Here is a 25757-nt window from a genome sequence, read left to right on the forward strand (position 1 = left end):
GTCTTTTTCATCAGGAGAAAAACAATTCAATGTTCCAGGTAATATGCTAAAATGAAGAGTTCTACAGAAAAATAGAGGTGTAGTTGGCAGTAAAAAGGTTGTTGGCACCTTTATTTATACTTATCTTCCTGATTATACTGAGGCAATTAGTTTTAATGGAAGCCTCAGTAATTAAAAGTTATGGATAGTTAAAGTTACAATAACATCATGTAATGGGAAAACATTTTAAGGCAACGAGCAGCAGAGGAGCTTTTGTTACCACTCATTACAAAGTAGACATTCTCAAGTTTCAACAAAAATATTTTAAATGGTCTAAAACTAATTTATGGAATAAAAGAATCTTTAAAGCATTAATGTTATTTGCTGGACTGTATAATTAATTTTGTTGACTGTACATCAAGTTATTTTGTGTGTGGTGTTGCTCTCATATTTTTATTACTATACATTATGCCACTATGAGAGTCAACAAATATTGTGCCTGAATAATGATCAGATTGGTTCTCTTCCAAAGGAAAAAGGTAGAGGTGTGCATCTCTTTGTCTGTATAAATTGATCTGTAACCTGGAACTGGCCATCAATAACACTATAGTGCCAATAAAGTGGAAAAAGCCACTTTGAAGTTTAACTATTGTCCAGTCTACTTCATTTGTCATCATCTTTCGTAGTATCAGTTTCTCAAACATCATTTCACTACATCAAGATCTGAAAATGACAAGATACATAAACCAAATGCAACACCAACAACAGGTAAGGCATATGTCACAAGTGTTAAAGAGTAGTGAATCAAACAAAATTGTATCACAGGTGGGGTTCACACTCCAACCTAATTTAATTTGTCCATTATTTCTCCATGTCAGTTGACCAGAGTAGCATGACAGTTCCTCAAAACAAGACAAATTTCCTTCCTTATTAAAATATAGAAGTGAATATGTTTGTCACATATTAGTTTATTAAAAAACAAGACAAATTTCCTTCCTTGTTAAAATATAGAAGTGAATATGTTTGTCACATATTAGTTTATTAAATTTCATGATTAGTTTTACTCTGCAGCTATCATCAGATCCAAGGTGTACAGCAGTGAGAAGCAGGCATGTAGGCACCTACTTGTTTTTTGCTGTGCTCATTGGATCTGAGAACGGCTGCAAATCAAAACTTGTCGTGAAATTTAAAAAAACTAATATGTGACAAAGACAGTGATTGCTATAATTTAATACCTAACAAAGGTCGCTGGTGTCCACCACAGGTCAAAAACAGTTCATATGAAATGATTATGGCATTTAACAATAACCTTTATTTATTTTATAATAACTTCTAAAGTAACCAGAATAAAATAATTATCCATTCACTAACAACTTCTTCAAAGGCAGACAGTTCATTTAGAAGAAACGTCAAGATGCAGATGGGCACAATTAAAAGACACTTACATAAAGCTTTTAGTCATAGCCTTCATCAGTAAAAGAAAGACACACACCATTCACACACATAAGCAAGCACACCTCATGCACACATGACCATCAACTCAAGCATCTCAGGCCAGAATGCAACTATCACATGGGATGTAAGAAGTAATCTGGAGGGGGCGAGGAAGGGGAAGGGTTTGTAGTGTATGGGTTGGGAGATGATGAATGCTGTCTGGTGGAGTATGCAGGGAATAGACTGTCAACAGGCACAGCATCAGGAAGTTATGGGGCAGGGAGTTGGGGGAAAAAAGGAGAGGAATGAGGAAAGATGGGCAGATGCATTGGCTGAGGGCTGGAGTTTCCATTTAGATGAAAAATATGTATATTTAGTTGCTCAATGTTTCTTCTGTTGAATTACATAATATACTTTGAATCAAATAATTTTGGGTGTTAGGCTGCATCATAAAACACTAAATAACTAAATTTCCGATGATTTCAATGACTTGTTGTGCTTCTCTTCAGGGTGGCTAAGTGAACTAACTGGCCTGAAGAGGCCAACAGCTGATGAGTCAAAAAATCAGCAGTTTATTTGCTTTAGTGCTTTATAATGATGTGGCCTAATACTCAAAATTATTTTATTCAAAATGACACTGACCTTGGAAGCCTATGAAGTTAAATCTAACATATTCTTCTGAATATTAAATATAACTCTTAGATATATAGATTAATATTTGTGATGGCAGTAAGATATTTGAGTTACCATTTACTTCATCACTTATTTAACACTGCCACAATTTTTAAAAAAAAAAAAATGAGCAAATATTATATAAATGTCATTAAATATCAATGTTTAGGACACAATTAAAGACTACTTAATGTAAAAAAAATGTATGAAAATAGCAGTAAAATCATGGCAGCAAGCAGAAATTCTACATGTCAGGTTTTTAAATAATGCTTAGGAAGCTTAAAAAGCAAGAGATGGGTGGAAATAACAAAATTCTATTTCAGTCATCAGCCAAACTATAGGCAAAATTCTCAAAGGAGCTGTACAATCACAGGTAAAAGCCAGAAATTTAGTCCAGATGTTAATAAAGTCCACTAAATATGGCTACACTCATCAAAAGATAAAATATATTTTCATTAACACTAAAGCACTCTAATTAAATAGATTTTGTAAATTTGTTTTTATGAATGGTGCTAAAATGCATATTAATCTTTTGATTTTATTTTTGACTTTAATGACATCTGAAATTCTGATCAGAGTTGGCCAGAATGATAAATAAGCAGTGTGCACCAAGGATCAAATAACAGATTTTGCTACTAAAATCTTGAAGGATGCTCTGAGTGCCTCATGAAAAATTCTAGAACCAAATAAGAAGTGGGAACATGTAAAATGAAAACACAGAACAGAAGAATAAGATAGAATAAGAAAGGATGCAAATGGTCTCCTAACTCACTATTAAGGGAAAAATACCTTCCAACAGGAGACAAAGTTCTTCATTTTTAATCTTGAAACATCCAGTGTCACCACAGCATTTCAAAAAGATATTCCAATTCAAACCAACTTTTCATCGTCGGAGGACTTGCTGTCTGGTGATACAAGGTATGCAGTGAATAGAGTTCAGTAAACAGATAAACATGAGAATAATGATTACAGATATGTAAACATACAGTGTTAAAGGAGGATAATCACAGAAATATTTCCATTCTTACATCTAAAAGCACAGGAAAAAGCTTGAAGAAATTAAGTGATAAAAATCAATCTTAAGTGGCTTCTAGTTGTCCAAGAAGTTTTAAATTTAAAGATCAGTGCAATGGGGAAGGAAAATTTAAATTGCAAGATAATGTGAAACACTAAAGGAGTACAGAGCATTTCATTTACGATGCATGTGTCATCTCTGGCTGTCCAGGAACAGATATGCCCATAGGAATGCTCAGGTTATTGCATGACACTCCGGCCTCTTTCTTGGACAGTGTTGCAGCTGGTGAAAGGCTTATTAATAGTGTGATTGAATATACATTGTTTTCCTTTTGTCATGAGTGTAGTTTCCATTTACTGTGATATACATAAAAGATCAATGTTGTTTCATGTATTGAACTATTCTAGAAAAGAGTCATATTGACTTGGGTTCACACAAAATTTCCCAGTATACATTTTCCCAATGGTCTGACATAGATTAGTAAAGAAATTAGACAAAAATTCAAACCAAAACGTTACAAACTTACAGTAGAACATCAGCTGACCTTGTCAGATACTGTTGCTCAATGTCAGTACTTGCTATAACTGGCTATTGTAATCTTTACGTGATGGGGAGATTGGTCCTGAAGTACTCTTTTTTTCTGATGCTACATGGCTGCATTTATTATGGCATGTGAACTTGCAGTAAATGTATGTTGGAGTTCTAAAACTTCTAATCAGTTACATAAAGAGCCTCTACATGATTTGAAAACAGGAGTATGATGTGCATTTAGTGCAACACAAATTATTGCAACAATCTTTTCTCATTGAAATAACTTCTGATATGTATATGAAAAATATATTCCAACCCTTATTCAGAGAACAAAAGCTAATCCTTTTTCAGAAAACAAAAGCTTAATGATAATACCAATGTTTATTTCACACAGGACACTGGGCAATGTAAAAGCACATACCGTTATCGCATCTCTGACAGTAGAACAAAGTGTTTCTGATGGTAGAATAAATCCCCAGATCTAAATTCACATGTTTTTTTATATATTTGGCAAATGTTAACAGACAATGTGCATGTAAAAATTTTGAACAGTTATAAGATTATATTTAGCTTGTGGTTTAAAGGAATTCAGCAGTGAAAATTCAATGAATAATCGACAATATGTTCAGAAGGTGTCAAGCTGCTGTTCCTATAGAGGGGCTTCGTTTTGTGCAACTGCTGAAATAAAGATAAGTGTAATACAGTCTCAATGTGTCTTAGTTTATGATCATCTCAGGGAAGACGTACCAAGCCATCATGCTGCAGCGACAAGTGCACATTCCATATGGACTATGGGCATATGCTTGGGTTGTAAGTGAGACACCTTGTACTTTGTAACATTATAAATTATAGAAAAAAGACATCATAGTTCTAACACTGAATAAAAATGGAAGCAACAATGATGAGGACAGGAAATTATTCAAAATAAATAAAAGGTTTGTTTATTCAACCATGAAACAAAGTCCTCCAATGATGCTTTCAAAGATTTTCACTGTCCATAATTATCATAATTTTGTTAGTCAGAAAGAGACAGCTGGAAGACTAGAACTTATTTCCAGTATACACAACTGTTAGTACAATTGATAAACACACACAGAAGTAGAGATAGTAATCCTAGCTTATCAACAACAGGTTCTTTCTTTAGGGGAAGGAAAATGAAAGCACTGTTGGAGAATCTGGAGGAGGGGCAGGCTGTTCAGAACCAGCTTAAGAAGCATGAACCACGTATGAGGATGAACTGAGGCAAAGAGAAAAGAAAGTTTCCAAACAAATGCATTATCAGATTCCGGTGATAATTATTTTCCTTCAACTTCTTTACAAAGCACACCAAGCTCACTAGAGATTCTGGTGATAATTATTTTCCTTCAACTTCTTTACAAAGCACACCAAGCTCACTATAGATTATATGCAAACATAGAGAGAACAGTACATAATGGAATGAAAATGTAAGAAAGACCTGGGATGGGTACAACAGTGCATTTACAAATGAAAAGCTCTGTTTAATTAAAACAGACATTGATTATAAAAGTACCGCATTGAGCCTTTGTTGCTGATATACAAGTGTGTGATGGATATACTTCCTTACCTTTATTGAGCAAAGGAGTTATTCTTTTAGTCTAGCTAATCAACTTAAGACCGACAAGATAGGTTCTGTTTATCATGATCATGAGGGCATGATACTGAGTTATACTATTTGACAGCAAACATTTCTGTAATATCACTGAAGTTTTCACAACAGCATCCACTGATAAAATCAACTTGGTGCATTAATATTTAGCCAGCAACACTTGTTGCAGATCTCCATTGGCTATTTCTGTCTTAGCTTATCACATAAGGAATTTGAGTTTCTTTTCCAACACAAAAAAAAAAATTGCTAACAATCTTAATTACACGAGAAATCTTGTTTTCCAGTATGAACAGCTAAAAATACACACAATTTGTTTGTCTGTGGCATAAACTACCTATTAAAAATAACACTTAGCACTCCAGGTAGATCTTTCACTCTGTAACAGAGAGTCAACACTTTTAAAACTTTCTTATAGATGAAAACTGTTCACTAGAACCTTGCCTTTTCTGGCCAGTCCTTTTACCGACTGAGGTATCTTGAGATGACTTATGATTAATCCACATAGCTTCACTTCTGCTGGTAACTCTCTCATACATTCCAAAATTCACAGAAGCTCTTCTGAATACCTTGTGAGATTAGTGTTTCTAGAAGAGAGGATATTGTGGAAAATGGCTTAGCCACAGTTACGGGGTTGTTTCTGAAATAAGTGTTTCATTCTTTTAGTGAAGTGTGCGCTCTTTTCAAATATCTTGACATATACCTACAATCTTTGGAAAGTAAGGGTCGCATTAAAAAAAAAAAAAAAAAAAAAAATCCAGAGGCTGTAAAATGAAACTGATTAAGGGATCACAATTCCATTGCCTGCAGAAGAAAGTGTGGTCTATACAAGAGTGCTGACTCCCAAAACTCACCACTAGAGGGATACAGGTGCATACACACATAATACTAGAGCAAGCTTATACACACATCAAACATCCACTGCACTCTGTAGTGCATAAAACAGAGATACGGAGGCAGCAAAAGAAGAACAAAGAGCTTTAGTGCATTTCCTTATAGTGGAACAAGGTGAGGGATGGAATTTCATTGAAAAATGGCACAAGTAAACAGAGACCATTGCAGTACTGACACTCACTCTGACCTCTGGCAAAATTGGTGCCGCCATAATTCACTGTTCTTTAATAATAAGACCATCGACCTGCTTGACAATGGTACTGGTAATGCAGTGTGTCATTCCAGATCATACATCATTCTCCAACAACATCTGTCCTTCCTTGAATCGCTTGTGCTGCACTATTACCATTGCAACAGACATGCAGTGTGCTCTCCAAAGTCTTGTGCCCTTCTTCATCCCCTGCACTCCTTCTGCTGTAAGGAAACACACTACATACCTTTACTCTTCCTTTTAAGCCTCCATTTCTCTGTTTTCAGCACTACTGAGAGCAGCAAATAGTCAGCACATGGGTGTGCATGTTCTTTCTGCATGTAGGTGTGCACACATATCGTTCTTGTGGTGATATTAAGGCCTCAGCATTCTCGAAGGGACCACACCTTCGTCTATAAGCAGTGACATTACAATCTCTTCAGTGATTTTCATTTAACAGTCTCCTTTTGGTTTTTTTGGTAATACACCTTATAGAAGAGAGATACTGGAAGAACTGAAGCCTTGAAGATGAGTCATTAGTTATACCTGTGCCTGTAGAGTTTGTAAGAACAAAGACCAAAAATGGCAAGGTACCAAGTTCAAGTTTCATTTGGTCACACAGTTTTAATCTGTCAGGAAGCCCACACTAAAATTCGAGAATGAGAATTTCCACTCTGCAGCAGTGTGTGCGCTGATATGGAACTTTCTGGCAGATTAAAACTGTGTGCTGGACCGATACTCGAACTCAGGACCCTTGCCTTTCATGGGCAAGTGCTCTACCAACTGAGCTACCCAAGCATGACTCACAACCTGTCCTCACAGCTTCAATTCTCCCAGTACCTCATCTCCTACCTTCCAAACTTCACAAAAACTCTTTTGCGAACCTCGCAGAACTAGCACTCCTGGAAGAAAGGATATTGTGGAGACACGGCTTAGCCACAGCCTGGAGGATGTTTCTAGAATGAGATTTTCACTTTGCAGCAGAGCACTTGTCTGTGAAAGGCAAATGCCCCGTGTTCGATTCTTAGTGTGGCACACAGTTTTAATCTGCCAGGAAGTTTCATATCTGCCAGGAAGTTTCATATCAGTGCACACTCTGCTGCAGAGTGAAAATCTCATTCTGGAAATATTCCTCAGGCTGCAGCTAAGCCATGTCTCCACAGTATCCTTTTTTCCAGGAGTGCTAGTTCTGTGATATTCGCAGAAGAGCTACTGTGAAGTTTGGAAGGTAGGAGACGAGGTAGTGGCAGAATTGAAGCTGTGAGGACAGATCATGAGTCGTGCTTGGGTAGCCCAGTTGGTAGAGCACGTGCCCATGAAAGGCAAAGGTCCCGAGTTCTAGTCTCAGTCCATCACACTGTTTTTATCTGCCAGGAAGTTTCACACTGAAATTGTCTAGCAATGACAGTGCCATTCACACTAGTTATGCTCTGAAAAGCTCAGGGATAGTAGGATACATTCAGTTCTCATCATATACGATAACAATGAATAAACTCACCCATCAAATTTCAGATCAGGTCTGTAGTATGCTCTTGCAACACCTTGTGGTATCTCCTGTGGATCGTTGCCCTGACCCCAAAATTCTATGTTGAAACCTGTGCTCTCCACCCAAGTGACAGTTGCTGCGTAGTTACCATCCTCTGCCTTTCTGTGTAACACAAAAAGCACTTTTAAAATCGTTGAAAGAACAGACAAGTATACTGGGCATGTGTGATTATGATACTTTACAGACAGGTGCTACAGATCTTTGACATTATAACAAAGGTATCCAATTTCATTACTTTGGATATTAATGACTGATTAAGTGGTTCTCAATAAAAATGTGCAGTTTACATTGCACGCCATTTTGCTCCAATCAGTTGGCTGCTGATGCTCATTTCTCCTCTCGAGACAATGTGGTTAGTAAAAATGAATCACTTGACAGTCAAAAAAAGCATTATCATGATCACAACTTATGACAAATATGGGAAAAGTCCTTTAGAAGTACTTCACAAATTGTGCACAACTTTCAGTCAGTGAAACATCCCCAATTCATTGGTAATCTGTCAAATAAACAAAAAGTTTGAGGAAAATGATTCTGCAGCTGATGTTAGAACACCAAAGAGGCATCATACTGGCCTGTCTGCTGAAAATGTTACCTCAGCAGATGAGGGTATGGCCCAAATTCTCTGAGCAATCAATAACAAGAACTGAACATTTTGAGGGTTACCATGCAGCAAATTCTGACAAACAATCTTCATCTACATTGTTAAGAGGTTCAACTGATGCAAAAACTGCTGTCAGTGAACCACCTGCAATAGAATGAATACTTCGATTAGGTATTGGAAATCTAAAGGTGGATGACAGTTATGCAAGGAGTGTCGTCTTTAATAATGTTAACTGTATGGATTAAAATAGATTGCTACTCATCACACAAAGGTATTGAGGAACAGATAGGCACATTTAAAAGTAGACTACAAAGTTCTTAATCAGATGAGAGACTAACATGCACACACATTCATAGACACAACTCTCGCACACGAATACCCACTGTTGTCTTGGGTTGTCCAGAGACAACAATGGTTATGTGAACTTTGTGTGCATAAAAGTGTGTGTCTCCCATCTGATGAAAGACTTTGTCTGAAAGCTGATATTTCCCAAATGCCTATAGTTTTAAAAGCGCCTATCTGCCACTCAACACCTGTTATGTGCAGTTAGTAACTGTCTGTCCTAATACATATAGCTACTCCATTCCAGATTTTCAATCTTTAATGATGTGGTGCTTTTCAAACTCGATAGCTATACCAACAAGCATAAGTGTCAAATCATTCACAATCAGAATCCTCTATTAACATTTCAACAACTGGTACATACACAAGCCACTATTTGATGTGAGATTTGGGCAAGTGGTCTAACTTGGCCTTACTTTTTCAAGAATGCCACAGGTACAGCAGTGATGATGAAAGATATATACTATCACAACATGTTATATGAGTTTATTTGGCCTCAGTTGGAAAAGGACATTGAAAAGAAGTGGCTGCAGCAAGATGGTGTACCTCTTGTGCTGCAAACAAGCCACTTGCATTGTCACAAGAGAAATTTCTGGGCCATATCATTTCACACATGCAGATCATCAATACCCACAAGATCTTGTGAATCTTGTGACATGATGCCTTGTGACTATTTGCTGTGAGGTTATGCGAATCCACAGGTTTGTGCGCACAAACTGAGAATGATTACTGATCTAAATGACCAAATTGAGCCCATTACTACAGAAATTTATCCATAAATGTGGGAAAATAGCATATCTCGTATAAGAAGATTTTGTCAGAGTTACTTTGAGCACTTGTCCAATATTTCTTTCCGCAAATAATCCTGTTTATACTGAGGAGTTTAAAATAATAATATTTCAACTTTTTAAGTTCCATAAATAGTGTGTTTTATTCAAAAATTAAACTATGCATTTTGCATTCTTGTTGGAACATCATTTATACTAGCCATTTCTTTCTCTTGTTAGGTACTAATTACATCTGCAGTATATATATATATATATATATATATATATATATATATATATATATATATATATATATATATATATATATATATATATATATAAGAACATTAATGTTCACTGATAGGATTTACTGAAGAAATTAAACAGTAATGTAATAGTGTTAACATTCAGAGGAAATTGTTATTATCTATGTAACTGTTAAGAAACCAAAATTGTATACAGTACATAGAATATTTTACCTGGTTTGCAGTCACATATAAATAATTATTTTGTGACGTAGGTGGTATTATAAGATCATTATTGCCAGAGAAATGAAACACATACTCAGTGACAACTATTGTAGCAAACAGAAAAAAGACAGGAATGTCAGGAGAGAGATGTTGGGACAGAATGTAAGAAGTTGTGGACAGTTGGCAACAGACAGTTTAAAATGTGAAGGAAATGCACTACACAAAACATTTACATGGGAAGTATTGAATGCTGTAAAACGTCTGAAGGAGGAAAAATTTAATATCTCATTTCTGAAATTGTTCATCGTAAGCATAGATACATAGTGCTAACAGTTGTCCATCTGCCCCATTTGCATAATTTGTGTCACTTTGTTTTACCAAAACAAGCCTTGAACTAGCTTTGACCAATGTAATCTACAATACTGAAAAGCAGAAAAAATTACAGCTATATGGAGAGGATATATCACACTGAAACTATCTCTGATTTCTACAGCACAACACTAAGAATTATTTAACATTCTATGTCGTAGTTCTGTCTAGCATACATTTATGTAATACTCATTTACTTCTGACAAATAGAATGTTCTCTTACACTTCAATCTCTCCAAGGATCAGAATTATCACTCCTAAGAGAACCACTGCCACAAGGATCAACTTGCTCATCCTGGTTTGGAACCAGGACGCACCCACCACCTTCAGCATGGCTGGCTGTTGTGTAGACAGTAATGATGATGCAATTGATGTTTTGTAATCTGAAACAAATACAAAACATGTGACACAATCACAAAAAACAATGTAAGACAGAAGAGGGGAAAAGCTGAGTAAGTGTTACAAGGCCTGTTTTACTTTGATTCATACCCAATAGATAAACATATTCACTGTCACGAAGGATGGCAGGTTGAATTTACCCATACACTTCTGATATTGCCTGATACAGTATTTCAGTTACAGCGATGTTGCCACAGAAGGTGTGCTTTAGAATAGTGAGATAAACTAACCCCACACGCGAGAATTTTTAAATATTTGCATAAGATACAACAGTTAGTCAAAATCTGCTGAAAACACATAGATGAAGTTGAAACACACACACATCTTTATTTTGGAAATCCATATAAGGAAGGGTTAAATGAATGAAAAACATGAAAATTTATCTCTCTACATCAGGATTTAATGACCATCTTCTGCATTTCCTTCAAATTATGTGCACATCTTGTAGTTTTTGATCAAATTCCTCAGTTATCTGTACTACTCTGTAATATTTGTGGTAATTACATGCAGATAGGAACAATGACGAACCTACTGCAGTGTGAATGACTTTGTAGAGTAATAACAAAGATATTTAAAAAGCATAAACGTCTTTATTGGCTGGTGAGCAATTACCATATGTCATGGCATGCTCTGTTCTCAAATGAAATGTACTATACTCTGAAATACATGTAACCTCACCATCCATTTGTGGCTATACATTCTACAAAGTACCAGTAACAAAACTTTTCCACTCCAGTGTAGATAGTGAGTATATGCCCCATAGGACACAACAAATTTGTAGTGAGAAACATCTTCCCATCACTCCTTAATGCCCTTTACACTGCACCCTATGTTTGCCACACTCAGTCAGGCAACTATTTTTTCTGCTGTATTCTTCATTTATTTTTCTGGTACACTTAGGCTGTCTGAACCATCTCTAATGCTGCTAGCTTGACAGTGTTGAGTTCCACTTTTTGTTCACTTCCATATTATACACAATACAGTAAATATGTGCTTCTGAAAGATTTTCCATTCACGTCTAAAACTGGTTCTAACTCATATTTTTATAAGGGAGGGAGGACCTAAAACTGTTACCATATTTTCCCGTTGTGTTAATGTACACAAGGAACAAAATTCTGTCAAATGTATTTCAAAATAATTTCTTCATACAGAAAAGTAATCCCTACATTGCTCTAGAATGATTGTTTTAAGTAAAATAAGATAACTGGAGGGTGGCTGGAATAAACTAATGTCGAATCGAAATGTTTGAACAGTGTAGTTAAGTCAAGTTAAAGGAAGGAAAATTGCAGTAACGTCTCACCGGCGATAAGAATATTTGTTATTCATTCATGTCTTAATAAGGTTTCAAAGTGATTTGCAACTTGTTTTAAATGTTCCGAAACATAAAATTGTGCACCTCACAAAACCGGAAGGACATATAAATTGCCGTCGTCCTCGGTGGCTAAGAATTGGCCACTACTACACTTCACAATATATTTTGCGTATCAGAAAATAATTTTGACTTGGTATTATAATACCTAGAAAAAAAATTATAGTTATAAGTAAAATAACGCGCAGGATTAAAAAAAAGGGTGTCTTCTTGCAGAAAGTGCTACTTTAGAAACATTTATTATGCGTTCCTAATTTCGCCTGAATTCTATACATGTATTTTCGTTATTTGAAACAAAATGGTAAAGAGTACGTAGGTGTGTAACAGGGACACCTGTGTGCGATACGCACAGGCGATTTTTTTGTGCGGCGCTGCTGCATTTAAACGTTGTTACAAATAGTACATTCACATTCAGTCAAATATTGGTAAGACTCATACAAAAACCTCAATTTTTTTTTATTTGCGCGTTAAATATCCGGAATCTGCAGAAAATTTTCGTGTAAATGTTTTCGACGATGGAATCTCTGGAGAGTACACGACCAGACATATAGCAGAATTACGACGCTACCCGTACTTTTAACGGTAAGAGTTCCCTTACAATCTCACTGCCGCTGATATCTTCTTAAATGTCCCTCGCCACTCTTGACTTCCATACCCCACGGCCACTAACAAGGTGACCATTGTTGAGCGACTTACCGCTGGTTCGTCGATCCGCCGACAGACCGCGCCGTAGTAGCGCCGGCGCCTCTTCCATGGTGGTGAGCAATTCTGGCGGTGCCCACCTCGCAATATGTGAATCCTATATTTAGCCAGCTTTCGCGATCGTTGGAAGCAAGCTGTGAGCTACCGTTGCGAACTTTCTGGCTTCTAGTTCCGGCGCCAGAGGAAAGATCCTCTGCCTGCCGCAGTCCAAAAATAGATAGCCCTTGCTAACCCGTGTTCCATTTGACGGACTGTTTTGATTAAAGGGGCGCGCCCGCGCACGTATTCACCTGGACTTCGTTCGAATTCGATAGTGACGACTTGAATGTTTACTGCTTGTAATAAAATTAACAATTCGCTAGTCACGTGGCTACATACAGCGGAATGAGTTTTCTCACAATAACGAGACCGACCGAACTTTGTTGGGTGCAATAGAAGATGGAACAAAGAGCACTGACAATTCTGTCAAATAGGAAGCCCCTTCACGCACTGACCTTAAAGAAGTTTGCCGACTGACTCAAAGGTAGACCATTCCCATCCACGTGCCAAACTAGAACTGTAGTGGGAGGCACATCTCAGTCGCTGCGAAGGGCACAAATGTAATTAGAGCCACATGCGAGAGATCGCGCCTATTGACGGATTAGCTCCCGTTGTCTTCCTAATGAACGTCGGCACGTTGCACATACGTAACTGGTGTCTTGTCAGCTGTGGAATATTACCCCGTTTCTTGAGGGTGTAGCAGCAGTAAACAGCCAATATAGACGGATCACTACGGAATGGAAGGGCACTGAGAACTCCATCACTACACCCTAGATTACTAAACCCTCGTAAAATTTACGATTGCAGTTGGTACAAATTCGCGGTTCCCGCAATCTGGTATTGTCAGCATAGGGTGTAAAACATGACATTTTGTACTTATTTTGTATGTGGCATAACATTAGAGAACTTATAACTGTAATTAACTGGTGCATAAACTATAAATTGTGACTTCATTTGACTAAAATATGGAATAATACAATTTACGATGCTTTAGTAACAGCGTAACCTTTTCTCCTCTTTAGTGTTCTAGAGTTAAAGTGAAAACGGACTTTTCTAGGAGAAACGCGGTTTTTATTGCAACAAACAATTTCTCATTGAATGGCCCTGCGAGTGTGATTGTTTGAAGTACCTTTGTAGGCACCGTGCCATCTCGACTCTTAATGAATAGCAACTCGTGTAAACAGGATCCATTTCATCAGGAGGAATTTATGACCTAAGGTACTGTCCTAATTTCAGACAACTTCGAGTGCTATATTTTAGGCCGACAATGCGACGACTAATGCTCAAGTTTCCTGCGAAGAACAATCGGTACCATTGTTTCCTCAACTGAACCCGACATGTCTAGTAAATGATTGTTCGGCAACTTACTGTTTTCGGTCCTCTACAATGCACTGTTAATATATGGTGGACTCGCAAACAAACTGTGTGGAAGAAGACAGAACATATACCGTTCTGAAAGCCTATTATTCGGTACGCAGTTCTTCTCGCTATTCTCAAGAGGAACGATTTCACAAAACTAGTCTAAAGAAAACCAGATGCCGGCCTCAGATTCACTGGAGGAATCTTAAGGAATTTAATGTAGCCACAAAAAAGATGACTTACAAAACCCTCATTCGGACGGTTTTAATATTTCTAGTCCATCTGAGGTCCTTACCAGACAAGGGGATCGAGAAGATCTAAAGAAGAGTGACGAATTTCGTTACAGATTCGTTTAGGAAAGAATTTCGTTACAGATTCGTTTAGGAAGCGCGAAAACGTTACGGAAATATTTAACTCCACAGGTAGGCAATACAAAGCAGACGATACTCGATAAATACGTCGACATGTGCTCTCCGTAAATCAGCCATACATGTTACGCAGAGTGTGCACAAAGTACTTCCAGACTGTTTTTCTACCGTTCCACTATCGATTAAACTTGACAAAAATGAGCACGTAAATCCTTCCAGGCGAACTTCGTTTTCTCTTATTTTATTGCGATGGTGTTTCTCCCTACGGAGGAGGGAGTCCGCAAAATAAAAATTTAGAAATTTTTGGTAATGTACTATGGGACCAAACTGCTGAGGTTCGCAAAATATTTTCGTGTTCTGAGGAGAAAGCTGGAGATCGAAATTTCGTGAAAAGACTTCGCCACAACGAAAAACGCCCTTGTTTCAGTACTTCATTTATCATATCCGTGATTCTCCTGTTTCGTGATAATGTAAGGAGACGCTCCCCGTCTTTGAACTTTTTCGATGCTTTCCGTCAATCCTACCTTATACAAATCCTATATGGCGTAGCAGTACACCAAAGGGGGCAGTTAACAATAGCGTAGGGAGTCTCTTTAGTAGCTTTGTTGCATCTGTCAATAAAACACAGTCTTTGCACAACATTTTATGTGTGATGGTTCCAATTTGAGTTGTTCGTAATTTAATCTCGAGGTATTAGTCGAATCGACAATTTTAAATTTGTATGATTTATCGTGTAATCGAAATTTAACGGATTTTTTTTTAGTACTAACTGCAGAAAGATGGCAGAGTACGGCGAGGAAGATTCAGGCAACGTATTACTTACGAGGGGCATTTGAAAAGTCTGTGAAAAAATAAAAACTACTTACGTGTTTGGGGTAAATCTTTTTTTATTTTTCGACAAAGTCTCCTCTTAGACTTGTTCACTTCGTCCAACGCCCTTCTAATTTGTTGAGCCCTTCCGGATAATAGAAATTGTCCAAGACTGCAAAATAGCTATTAGTTGCTGCAATAACCTCCTCGTTTGAATTAAATTTCTTCAAATTGGGTAACAAATAGTAGTCAAAGGGAGGAAAGTTTGGAGAATAGGGGTGATGTGAAACGAGTTGGAATCCTATTTCCATTAATTTTGTGACCACAACTGCTGAGGTGTGTGCTGGTGCATTGCTGTGATGGAAAAGGGCTTTTTTGCGGTCAAATAGCCAGCGTTTTCTTGCAGCTCGGTTTACAGATGGCCCAATAACGATGGATAATATGCACCTGTAATAGTTTTACCCTTTTCCAGATGGTTGATGAGGATTATCCCTTGCGAATTCCTAAAGTAGGTCGTCACAACTTTTCCGGCCGAAGGACTGATCTTCGCCTTTTGTGGTGCAGATTCTCCCTTCGTAACCCATTGTTTAGATTGTTGTTTGGTCTCAGGAGTATAGTAATGAATCCATGTTTCATCCACAGTGACGAAACGACGCTTAAAGTACTGTGGATTCTTCCTGGACAGCTGGAACCATCCTTGCAACACCTCACACGATTCCGTTTATGGTCAAGCGTGAGCAATCACGGAAATCATCTTACAGATAGCTTTCTCATGTCCAAATGTTTATGCAAAATATTATGTACCCGTTCATTCTAGATGCCCACAGCACTAGCAGTCTCACGTACCTTAACTCATCATGGATTTTATCAATGATTTCTGGAGTCGTAACCTCCACAGGGCGTCGAAAACGTTCAGCATCACTTGTGCCCATATGTCCACTCCGAAAATTGTGAAACCACTTATAAACTGTTCTAATTGGAGGTGCAGAGTCACTGTGATGTTTATTAAGCTTCTCTTTAGTTTCCTGAGGCGTTTTGCCTTTTATAAAGTAATGTTTAATCACCACACGAAATTCTTCTTCGTCCAGTTTTTGAGAATCACTCGACTTCCTTGATTCACACGAAAGCCAAACACAAATAAATAGACCAATATGCCTGAAACTTGGTGTGCGTTCTTTCAAAAGATGCTACTCACTAAACATGACCTCAATACGCGCCGGTGGTGCCATCTCTCGGACTTTGCACGGACTTTCAAACGGCCCTCGTACTCCCATTGGTTCTTGCGAAATGACAGCGATGGAAAAATTAGAGATATTAGAACTCATATGGAATCTAAAGAATAGTCATTCTACCCAAGCAGAATGAACAGATGGGACAGGAAATGAGTCACAATTGACATAGGTCAACTCACCAACATCTGGGAGTAACAATCTACAGGGATATGAAAGGGAACGATCACATAGGCTCAGTATTGGGTAAATCTGGTGGCTCACTTCGGTTCGTTTGCAGGCTACATCGAAAATGCAGTAAGTATGCAAAACAGATTGCTTGCCAAACTCTCGTGTGACGATCCCAGAATACTGCTGAAGTGTGTGGGACCCTGTCAAAAACGAATAACATGGAATGTGGACCATACACTCTGTCTAATCACATTAATGCGACCACATGTCAAAAGCCTGAATAACCACCTTTTGCAGTGTGGACCTCTACCAGACGCGCTAAAAGAGAGTGAGGTGAGGTTCTGGAAGGTACTGGCAGGAATGTGGAGGCATACTGATTTCAGTGCCACGATCAGCTGCGCTAGGTTTCTCGTTTCAGGATCCACGTCCCGAACAGCCCGATTGAGGTGATAGCACAGATTCTCAAATGGGTTTAAATCCGGAGAGTGTGGTGCAAGGGAGTATGGTAATGTCATCCTGGTGCTCGTCAGACCACACACGTACACTGCTACTGTGTGGTACGTTGCATTATCCTGCTGGTAGATGCTATCGTACCGAGGAAAAACGAAGTAGGGATAGGAGTGGATATGGTCCCAAAGGATAGATGCATACTTCTGTTGATCCATTGCGCCTCCCAGAATGATGAGATAACCCAGGAAATGCCCTCCGGCCTGGACCCTTCTGGCGATTGTTGTAGGGTGTTTCCTTTCAGTCCAGTGGAGTATAAAACGTGAATGTTCTGAGAAGACCACCTGTCGCCTTTCTGTGGACGTGGAGTTGCGGTACTGGCGTGCAAAATTCAACCTTCGTGGCCGGTGGAGAGCAGTCAGCACTCCTGTCATTTAGAGACCTCGGTGTACCAACGTTGCCTCGGCGCCGGTATTGGATAGCGCTATTTTCCCATGCACAGTATACCTTAACCACTGGAGCATGCAAACAGTTTACAAACTAAACCGTTTTGGAAATGTTTCCACCTTTGGCCTGAAAGTCAATGGCCTTGCGGTTTTCGACGTCGGATAAATCGCTTCGATCCTGCGTTACATCGACTGCATGGTTTTCCGCGTCCTCCCGACCTGCTTTGTGTACCCTCCAGCTATTAGTGCTGCCACCTGCCGTCTATCTATCTATCGCTTGTGCCTTTGTCCCGCATTTTGCTCAGGGTTGGCGTGGTTAAATCGGATTTGGCATGTTAATTGGAAGGGGTGGCCAGATGCCCTCCCTGCCGCCACCCTGTACCCCCTGGGACGGAATGAAAGTACCCCATCAGTCTGCGTCTAGTGTAAATCATGGAAAAGTGCAGATATGTCTTAAATGTCTGTGAGCTGCGTAACTGAGGTGGGACATGGGGACCAGTCCGGTATTCACCTAGAGGGATGTGGAAAACCGCCTAAAAACCACAATCCAGGCCCTCGTCGTTAGTCTGGCGGGCGGATTCGATCCGGGGCCGGCGCGCCTACCCGAGTCCTGGAAGCAGCGCGTTAGCGCTCTCGGATAACCTGGCGTGCTGCCACCTGCCGTCTGTGAAAGGTTATTGCTCGTTGACATTGAGCGTATGTGGTGGTCACTGGACGGTCTATAAAGAAGGGTCTCTTTGGCCAGTGGGAGAGCCCTCAGTAAGCTACCACAAGAACTCAAAAATCTTAGCAGTAGCCCAAAGTCTTTTAAGTCTAAACTGAACAGTTTCCTCAGGGCTCACTCCTATTCTGTCGAGGAGCTCCTGGAAGAGCTAAAAAATTAAGCAAATTCCAGTGTTACATTGTTGATTTTCTTTATTTAAACTTACGACTTGTCGCTTGAATATGTTTTTTTTATATTTCATTTTATCTGTTTCTACTATTGTGCTATAATTTCATGTATTGAATCGTTCCATGACCATGGAGATTTCTCCTTAATTTGCTCCCACGGAACAATAAATAAATAAAAATCAAGCAGATAACTGAAAAATCTGCACTGACAGACACTTGCAGATGCACGCCAACTATCGCAAGAATGATTACTTACAAATTTTCAAGAACCAGCATTGAGGAATCAGGGAATATATGACAGCCCCAAGATGATGCTAACTGCAGTGCACACAGAGGCACTTATGCTATAATTATTGCCGCATTCCATACGTGTTTGGAACGGTGAAAATTCCTAATAACTGGTACAGTGAGAAGTGTCCTGTTCCACGCGCATCTCAGTGGTCTGTAGCCGTTGGTGGAGAGAGAGGGGAAGTGGTGGTGACACCAAAAGTACCCTTTGCCACAGAGCGGAAGATGTGACACTCCCGTGTGCAAGCGTCGCCTGCCTAGCGCACCTGGAATAAACGCACTGCACTGCTACGATGTCACCTATGCGTTGTGTAGCCCACCCGAACGGTGCGCGTGGCAGAGGCTATCTTTAAATAACTGGGCGGCAGTGTTTACGAGACAGCTGGTCACGGACGCGGCTACCTCCAAGGCGACATCTGAAGACCTCGGGCAGGTAGCTGCGCCGCCGGTTGGCAACGCTGCTGCTTGGCTGGCCTTTCCTCCACCCTTGTTTAAGCTGACTGTTAAAATCGCTATTCCTGTTATTTCTTGTAATAAACGTACAAATCAAACAAGGGTTGACATCTTTTGACACAGCTTCAAGATACAAAGAAACAAATATTAAATTAATTAGGCAAAAAAAAAGTTAGTCCATCCACTGTTCGCTGCTATTCTCGAGAAGTAATAAGTGATTAAATACTACAAAAAATGAGCAGTATTATCATATAATGACTTACCCATCCTCTTCCGCCGGAATTTCAACCAACTCCCACTCCCAACACTGAAATCCGTTCCGAGATATACCTCTGTTTCACAATCTCGACCTCACACCACTTTCTCCTTCCTCCACGATCCATCTTTCCCACTTCTAGTCGCTGCCTGCGGTTCTACAGAACTCCATAGTCATACTCTTCATCGCACCCTCATCATGATTAATTCCATGTATCACCTAGCATCACCATCACACTACGACATCATTCATATTCATCAGTGACCATATTTAACTATAATATAAAATCGTCAAACAAGTTCTAAAATCCATCAATATTTTTCAGCTATCTGTATTTTACAGAAACCTTCTTTACTGTCATTTGTTTTCATGTAAAAATCTTAAATATCAGCAACCAATGTGTTTTTTACATAATCAGTTGTTCCTGTGAACTTTTTATGTTATAACCGTCTTTTAACCACAGTTTATGTAATGTTTGGCTGAAGAGCGGTTTCCATCGGCTGCCAGCCCGTCCCCTTCGTGGGGAATTGAAATAACAATAAAGAAAGAAATTGCAAGCTAGTCTTGCGTCGAGCTCTGGGCCAGTGCAGTTCTTCTATCAGAATCTCGATCGGAACCCTCGCTGCATACGTGCCGTGCCGCACTATGCACTGTCGACCTAGGGAGCCGCCAGTGTCTGCCTACATTCACCGTCACTAGGGCTTTGCCTCTGCATCGGACACGACCAGCAACTTGGTGTCAAAAGTCAGCCTTCGCTGCGTCCCTGTGTCCTGCCTCCGAGGAAATGACTGTTGGCTTCTGTCTCGGGTTCTTCGACCGACGTCTGTTAGAACAATTTTTCTGACCTCACACCAGCACGAATGGCTGGCATTGTCACAGTTTCACTGCCCAGTGCTGACGGTGGATTAGAGTCGCGCACTCGGACGCAAATGTATCTGGAGCGTCAAAGTCCAGGGGGCCTTTTCGAAATCATTTCCGTTGCGGTTGTCCCCTTGTCCTTGCGGCGGTCGCTCGCTGCAGCACAGGAATCCAGGATCCGTTCACTTCAGACTTCCTTCTTTCTTGTTGCAGCTGTTGTCATGTTTGTGTATTCCTATAGCTTTTCCGAACAAGTTGGTTTAATAGCTCTTCACTACAGCAAGAACGTCCTGACTCGCTGAATTCCACTGTGTGGTCGGTCTCACAAGGTGCGTTTTCGGCCTCGGCCGATTTTACCACCTGACCCAACCTGCAATGCCGCGTATGTTAGGCGACGCTAGTGCTTATTGATTGTTCAGTCACGCCAACATAGACTTTTCCATATGTACATGCCATAGAACCAAACACACGGCGAAGTGAACATCGAAAAAAGAAATGTCGGGGACGGCTCTTCTGGCATACATTTCCAGAGTGACGGAGAGAATCGGGCATTTTGTGCAAACCCGGCGTAAAGACTATTTGTAAACCGACAAGGAAGATCAGAGAGTGTCTCAGATAGGCAAAGGAGAAAAGAGACCCTTGCGATACCGGGAATACACAGAATACCATGTGGCTTTGCAGGTTGGGGCGGGCAGAGAAATCGGCCGTGGCGGAATAAGCACTGTGTCCACCGAAAAAGACGGTCGTGTGAAACCTAGCTCGCGCTATTCGTCCACGAGGTAGATGCAGTGTTTCTTGACTTCCGCAAGGCGTTCGATACAGTTCCCCACAGTCGTTTAATGAACAAAGTAAGAGCATATGGACTATCAGACCAATTGTGTGATTGGATTGAAGAGTTCCTAGGTAACAGAACGCAGCATGTCATTCTCAATGGAGAGAAGTCTTCCAAAGTAAGAGTGATTTCAGGTGTGCCGCAGGGGAGTGTCATAGGACCGTTGTAACAATGGAAAATTGTACTGAAATGCAGGAAGATCTGCAGCGAATTGGCGCATGGTGCAGGGAATGGCAATTGAATCTCAATGTAGACAAGTGTAATGTGCTGCGAATACATAGAAAGATAGTTCCCTTATCATTTAGCTACAAAATAGCAGGTCAGCAACTGGAAGCAATTAATTCCATAAATTATCTCGGAGTAAGCATTAGGAATGACTTAAAATGGAATGATCATATAAAGTTGATCGTTGGTAAAGCAAATGCCAGACAGATTCATAGGAAGAATTCTAAGGAAATGCAATCCGAAAACAAAGGAAGTAGGTTACAGTACGCTTGTTCGCCCACAGCTTGAATACTGCTGAACAGTGTGGGATCCGTACCAAATAGGGTTGATAGAAGAGATAGAGAAGATCCAACGGAGAGCAGCGCGCTTCGTTACAGGATCATTTAGTAATCGCGAAAGCGTTACGGAGATGATAGATAAACTCCAGTGGAAGACTCTGCAGGAGAGACGCTCAGTAGCTCGGTACGGGCTTTTGTTGAAGTTTCGAGAACATACCTTCACCGAAGAGTCAAGCAGTATATTGCTCCCTCCTACGTATATCTCGCGAAGAGACCACGAGGATAAAATCAGGGAGACTAGAGCCCACACAGAAGCATACCGACAATCCTTCTTTCCACAAACAATACGAGACTGGAATAGAAGGGAGAACCGACAGAGGTACTCAAGGTACCCTCCGCCACACACCGTCAGGTGGCTTGCGGAGTATGGATGTAGATGTAGATCACTAGTGAAATTCGCGACGCGGAAGTTCTTGTTGTAGAGAAAAGATATTACACCATCTTGTCCAGGGAAGATACATAGCCGGCCGCGTTGGTCTCGCGGTTCTAGGCGCGCAGTCCGGAACCGTGCGACTGCTACGGTCGCAGGTTCGAATCCTGCCTCGGGCATGGATGTGTGTGATGTCCTTAAGTTAGTTAGGTTTAAGTAGTTCTAAGTTCTAGGGGACTAATGACCACAGCAGTTGAGTCCCATAGTGCTCAGAGCCATTTGAAGATACATAAATACACAAATATGACAATGGCTTCAACAAGAAAGAACAAGGTCTGTAGGTTAACGGATCCTGGATTACCGTGTTGCGGAGAACAACCGTTGCAGGTAGCAAGAGGAGAAACACAACGAAAATGACCGTGAAAAAGCCCTTGCTTGTTGACGCGCCACATACATATAATCTAAGGCCGTGGTAAATTGCTAACTCAGTCTATTATAATCATCAAAAATAAAATTATTTATTTAGTCGGTGAAGTAGAGGGTGGCGCACAAAATGTGTTACCAATTGTTTCTTTCACGATTTACGACGCACATTAGATATCCCGCTGGGATCTCTACAGCAGTAATAGGAGAGCTTGGAAAAACAAATGAGTTACGAAATGATGTGTAATTCACGATACTGCCGCTAGGAAACTAGTAAGCAGCAATGGCTGACAATGGAAGACTGACGACACAGCAACGATCGGCAATTGTGTTACTTTTTCATGAAACGAAAAGCCTTGTTGTGACCCAGAGGCGTTAACAGTTTAACACACGATGGGTCCCTTGCAAGAAGACCATCCACAGGTTGTACGATAAATTTGTACAGGAAGGAACATTATTGGAAGCGAAGCGACCTCGGCCTAAGCCTGTTCGTTCGCCTCAAAATATTGAAGCGGTACGAGTTGCTGTACAGAGAAGTCCCGAGAAATAGTGTAGAAAGGCAGCAGTGCAACTGGGAATATCCAGACGCTCCGTTCAACGCATTCTTAAAAGTGACCTCCATATGTACCCGTACAAGATGACCTGTGCACAGAAGCAAATACAAACAGCAGAGACTACTGTTTGCCCAGTGGGCGGAGGATAGGGAAGAAACTCTAAAATAACGTTTGGTTTTCAGACGAGGCGCATGTTCATTTAGATGGTGTGGTTAACAAACAAAATGTACGCTTTTGGGCCACTGAAAACCCTCAAGTGGTTCATGAACGACAACACTATGCTCCGAGGATTACAGCGTGAGCAGCAATTTCCAGTCATGGACTTATTGGACCCTTTTTATGTGAAGAAACTGTGAACAGCGAGCGTTATTTGAGCGTGCTTCGCAATAGCTTCATTCCACAGCTTCTTGCTACTGCCTTGCCCTTCAACACGCAGTGGTTCATGCAAGATGGAGCAAGGCCACATGTTGCAAACACTGTGTTCCAGTTTTTACCCGAGCATTTCGACATGCGGATCATTTCACTCAGGTTTTCAGGTCGGTTCAATGACGGACAAAATTGTCCCCCCAATAGTCCAGACCTCAACCCATGTGACTTTTTTCTTTGGGGGTACCTAAAGGAAAAAATTTTCCCGAAACGTCCACGTGATTTAATGCAGCTCAGAAGACTTATTCTTCAAGCTTGCAGTGAAATTACGGAAGACATGTGCCGTAGGGTAATCACTAACTTCAGTGTTCGTTTGAAGGAAGTTAGGAAATGAAATGGTGGACATATTGAGCATGTGCTGAAGTAGAACAAATCTCCATGGACGGCTCTTCATTGTAGTATATGTTCCTTTCAGATTGTATTGACAATAAAGTTTATATTCAAAAACAAAATGGTAACCCATTTCGTGCATCACCCTGTAAGATTTACAAAGTCAAGTAACGAATACTACGAGAAACAACAACTCAAAGCGGTAAGCTGCAGTCTATCGTCAGCAATGGAGGATGAAGCTCTGACAATGCCAGCTACTCATGCTGGCGAAATGTCGGAAAAATCATCAAACATCGGACGAAGAACCCGAGACTGAAGCCAACAGGTAGTTTGTGAACAAGTGACCACGAATACCTCAACAATTTTGTTCCGAGGTAATACAGGCTGTTTATAAATGAATATTGGAGTTTTAACGGTTTATAATATTTATTACACTCGACTTACAGTTATAAATGATATGTCAAATGAAAGAGCAACTCATACAGTTTTACCAAGAACCTTATAAATGTTCAATGTGAGCACCATTTGTCACACGACACACATTAAGTCTATAGCCGAGCGCTGGATAGGCCGCAAGTGGCCCAATGACAGTGCTTGCTTTGCATGGCCTCCACGTTCACCCGGCCTAACGGCATGTGACTTTTTCCTTTGGGGCTTCATCAAGGTACGTGTGTACATGCCTCCGTTACCAGCAGACCTCCCTGAATTAAGAAACCGGATTGAAGCAGCTATTGCTACAATCACTGAAGACACAGCTATCAACGTTTGGGAAGAGCTCGGCTATAGACTTTATGTATGCCGTGTGACAAATGGTGCTCACATTGAACATTTATAAGGTTCTTGGCAAAACTGCTTGAGTTACTCTTTCATTTGACATATCATTTATAACTGTAAGTTTAAGATAATAAATATTTTAAAGCGTTAAAAGCCCGATATTTATTTATAAACAGCTTGTATTACCTCGGAACAAAATTGTTAACGTATTCGTGGCCATTTGTTGACAAACTACCTGTTGGCTTCAGTTTCGGGTTATCTGCATTAGCCACTATATCGACGTGGAGTAGCTTACTAAATTGAGCTTTTTTCTAAACAAAAAAATCGCTGTAAAATAAAGGCGTCATATTCCTGCAGAATAAACCAGAGCCCACGAGACTGTCAAGGTTTCCGTGTTCAAGTATCCGGCGTGACTCGGAAAGTTCGTAGCGTTTCGTTTGAAATTATGGATAAATCGCTAACTCAGTCTTTTATAATCATCATAAATAAAACTATTCATTTAGTTAGTGAAGTAAGATTTACAAAGTGAAGAGACAAACATTACAAAAAACAATAATTGTAAGCGATAACGAAGGAAGCTGAGAGTCCCAAGATAATTCTTGGCCAACCGCTGTCCTTTGTCAGGCCAACAACAAACAACTTAAAGCAGGCGGTACACATCGTTATCTTTGTCTCTTGTGCGCAGAATCTCTGTTTATCCTTTGGCGACTGATACTAAGAAATTATAGGTACTGTACGCCATGGCCATTCGAATCACAAATATCGTTAAGATACCAACTTAATACCAGAGATCGATGTTTCATAAATAAATTTCACTTCTATTTCAAGACACTACTAGTAATTTCTACATTCTTAGAAAGAACACGGAAAAGCAAAAGATACGCCGAGGCGCAGACTGATGACAGAGCGCTAATGAAAGTAAGCCGTATCAAACACTTCAGCTAACACACAGAACAACAGTACCAG

General features: G+C 40.0%; 1 protein-coding gene across 2 annotated transcripts in view; it reads right to left on the reverse strand.

Annotated features, from left to right (window-relative positions):
* LOC126336788 (putative phospholipase B-like lamina ancestor) overlaps window positions 1-25757 on the reverse strand; it is a 125737-nt gene that overhangs the window by 32541 nt on the left and 67439 nt on the right. The window contains exons 1-3 of one of the 2 annotated variants that reach the window (XM_050000813.1): window positions 12899-13535; window positions 10658-10817; window positions 7838-7987 (exon numbers count right to left, since the gene is read on the reverse strand). In XM_050000813.1, coding sequence (XP_049856770.1) covers window positions 7838-7987; window positions 10658-10817; window positions 12899-12956 — 368 coding nt within the window. In that variant the 5' untranslated portion in view covers window positions 12957-13535. Of the gene's footprint in view, window positions 1-7837; window positions 7988-10657; window positions 10818-12898; window positions 13536-25757 lie in introns of those variants that run through there. The other variant, XM_050000822.1, reaches the window with a different exon arrangement.

Source organism: Schistocerca gregaria, chromosome 1, assembly GCF_023897955.1.
Source record: "Schistocerca gregaria isolate iqSchGreg1 chromosome 1, iqSchGreg1.2, whole genome shotgun sequence".
In the NCBI taxonomy this organism is placed as follows: Eukaryota; Metazoa; Arthropoda; class Insecta; order Orthoptera; family Acrididae; genus Schistocerca; species Schistocerca gregaria.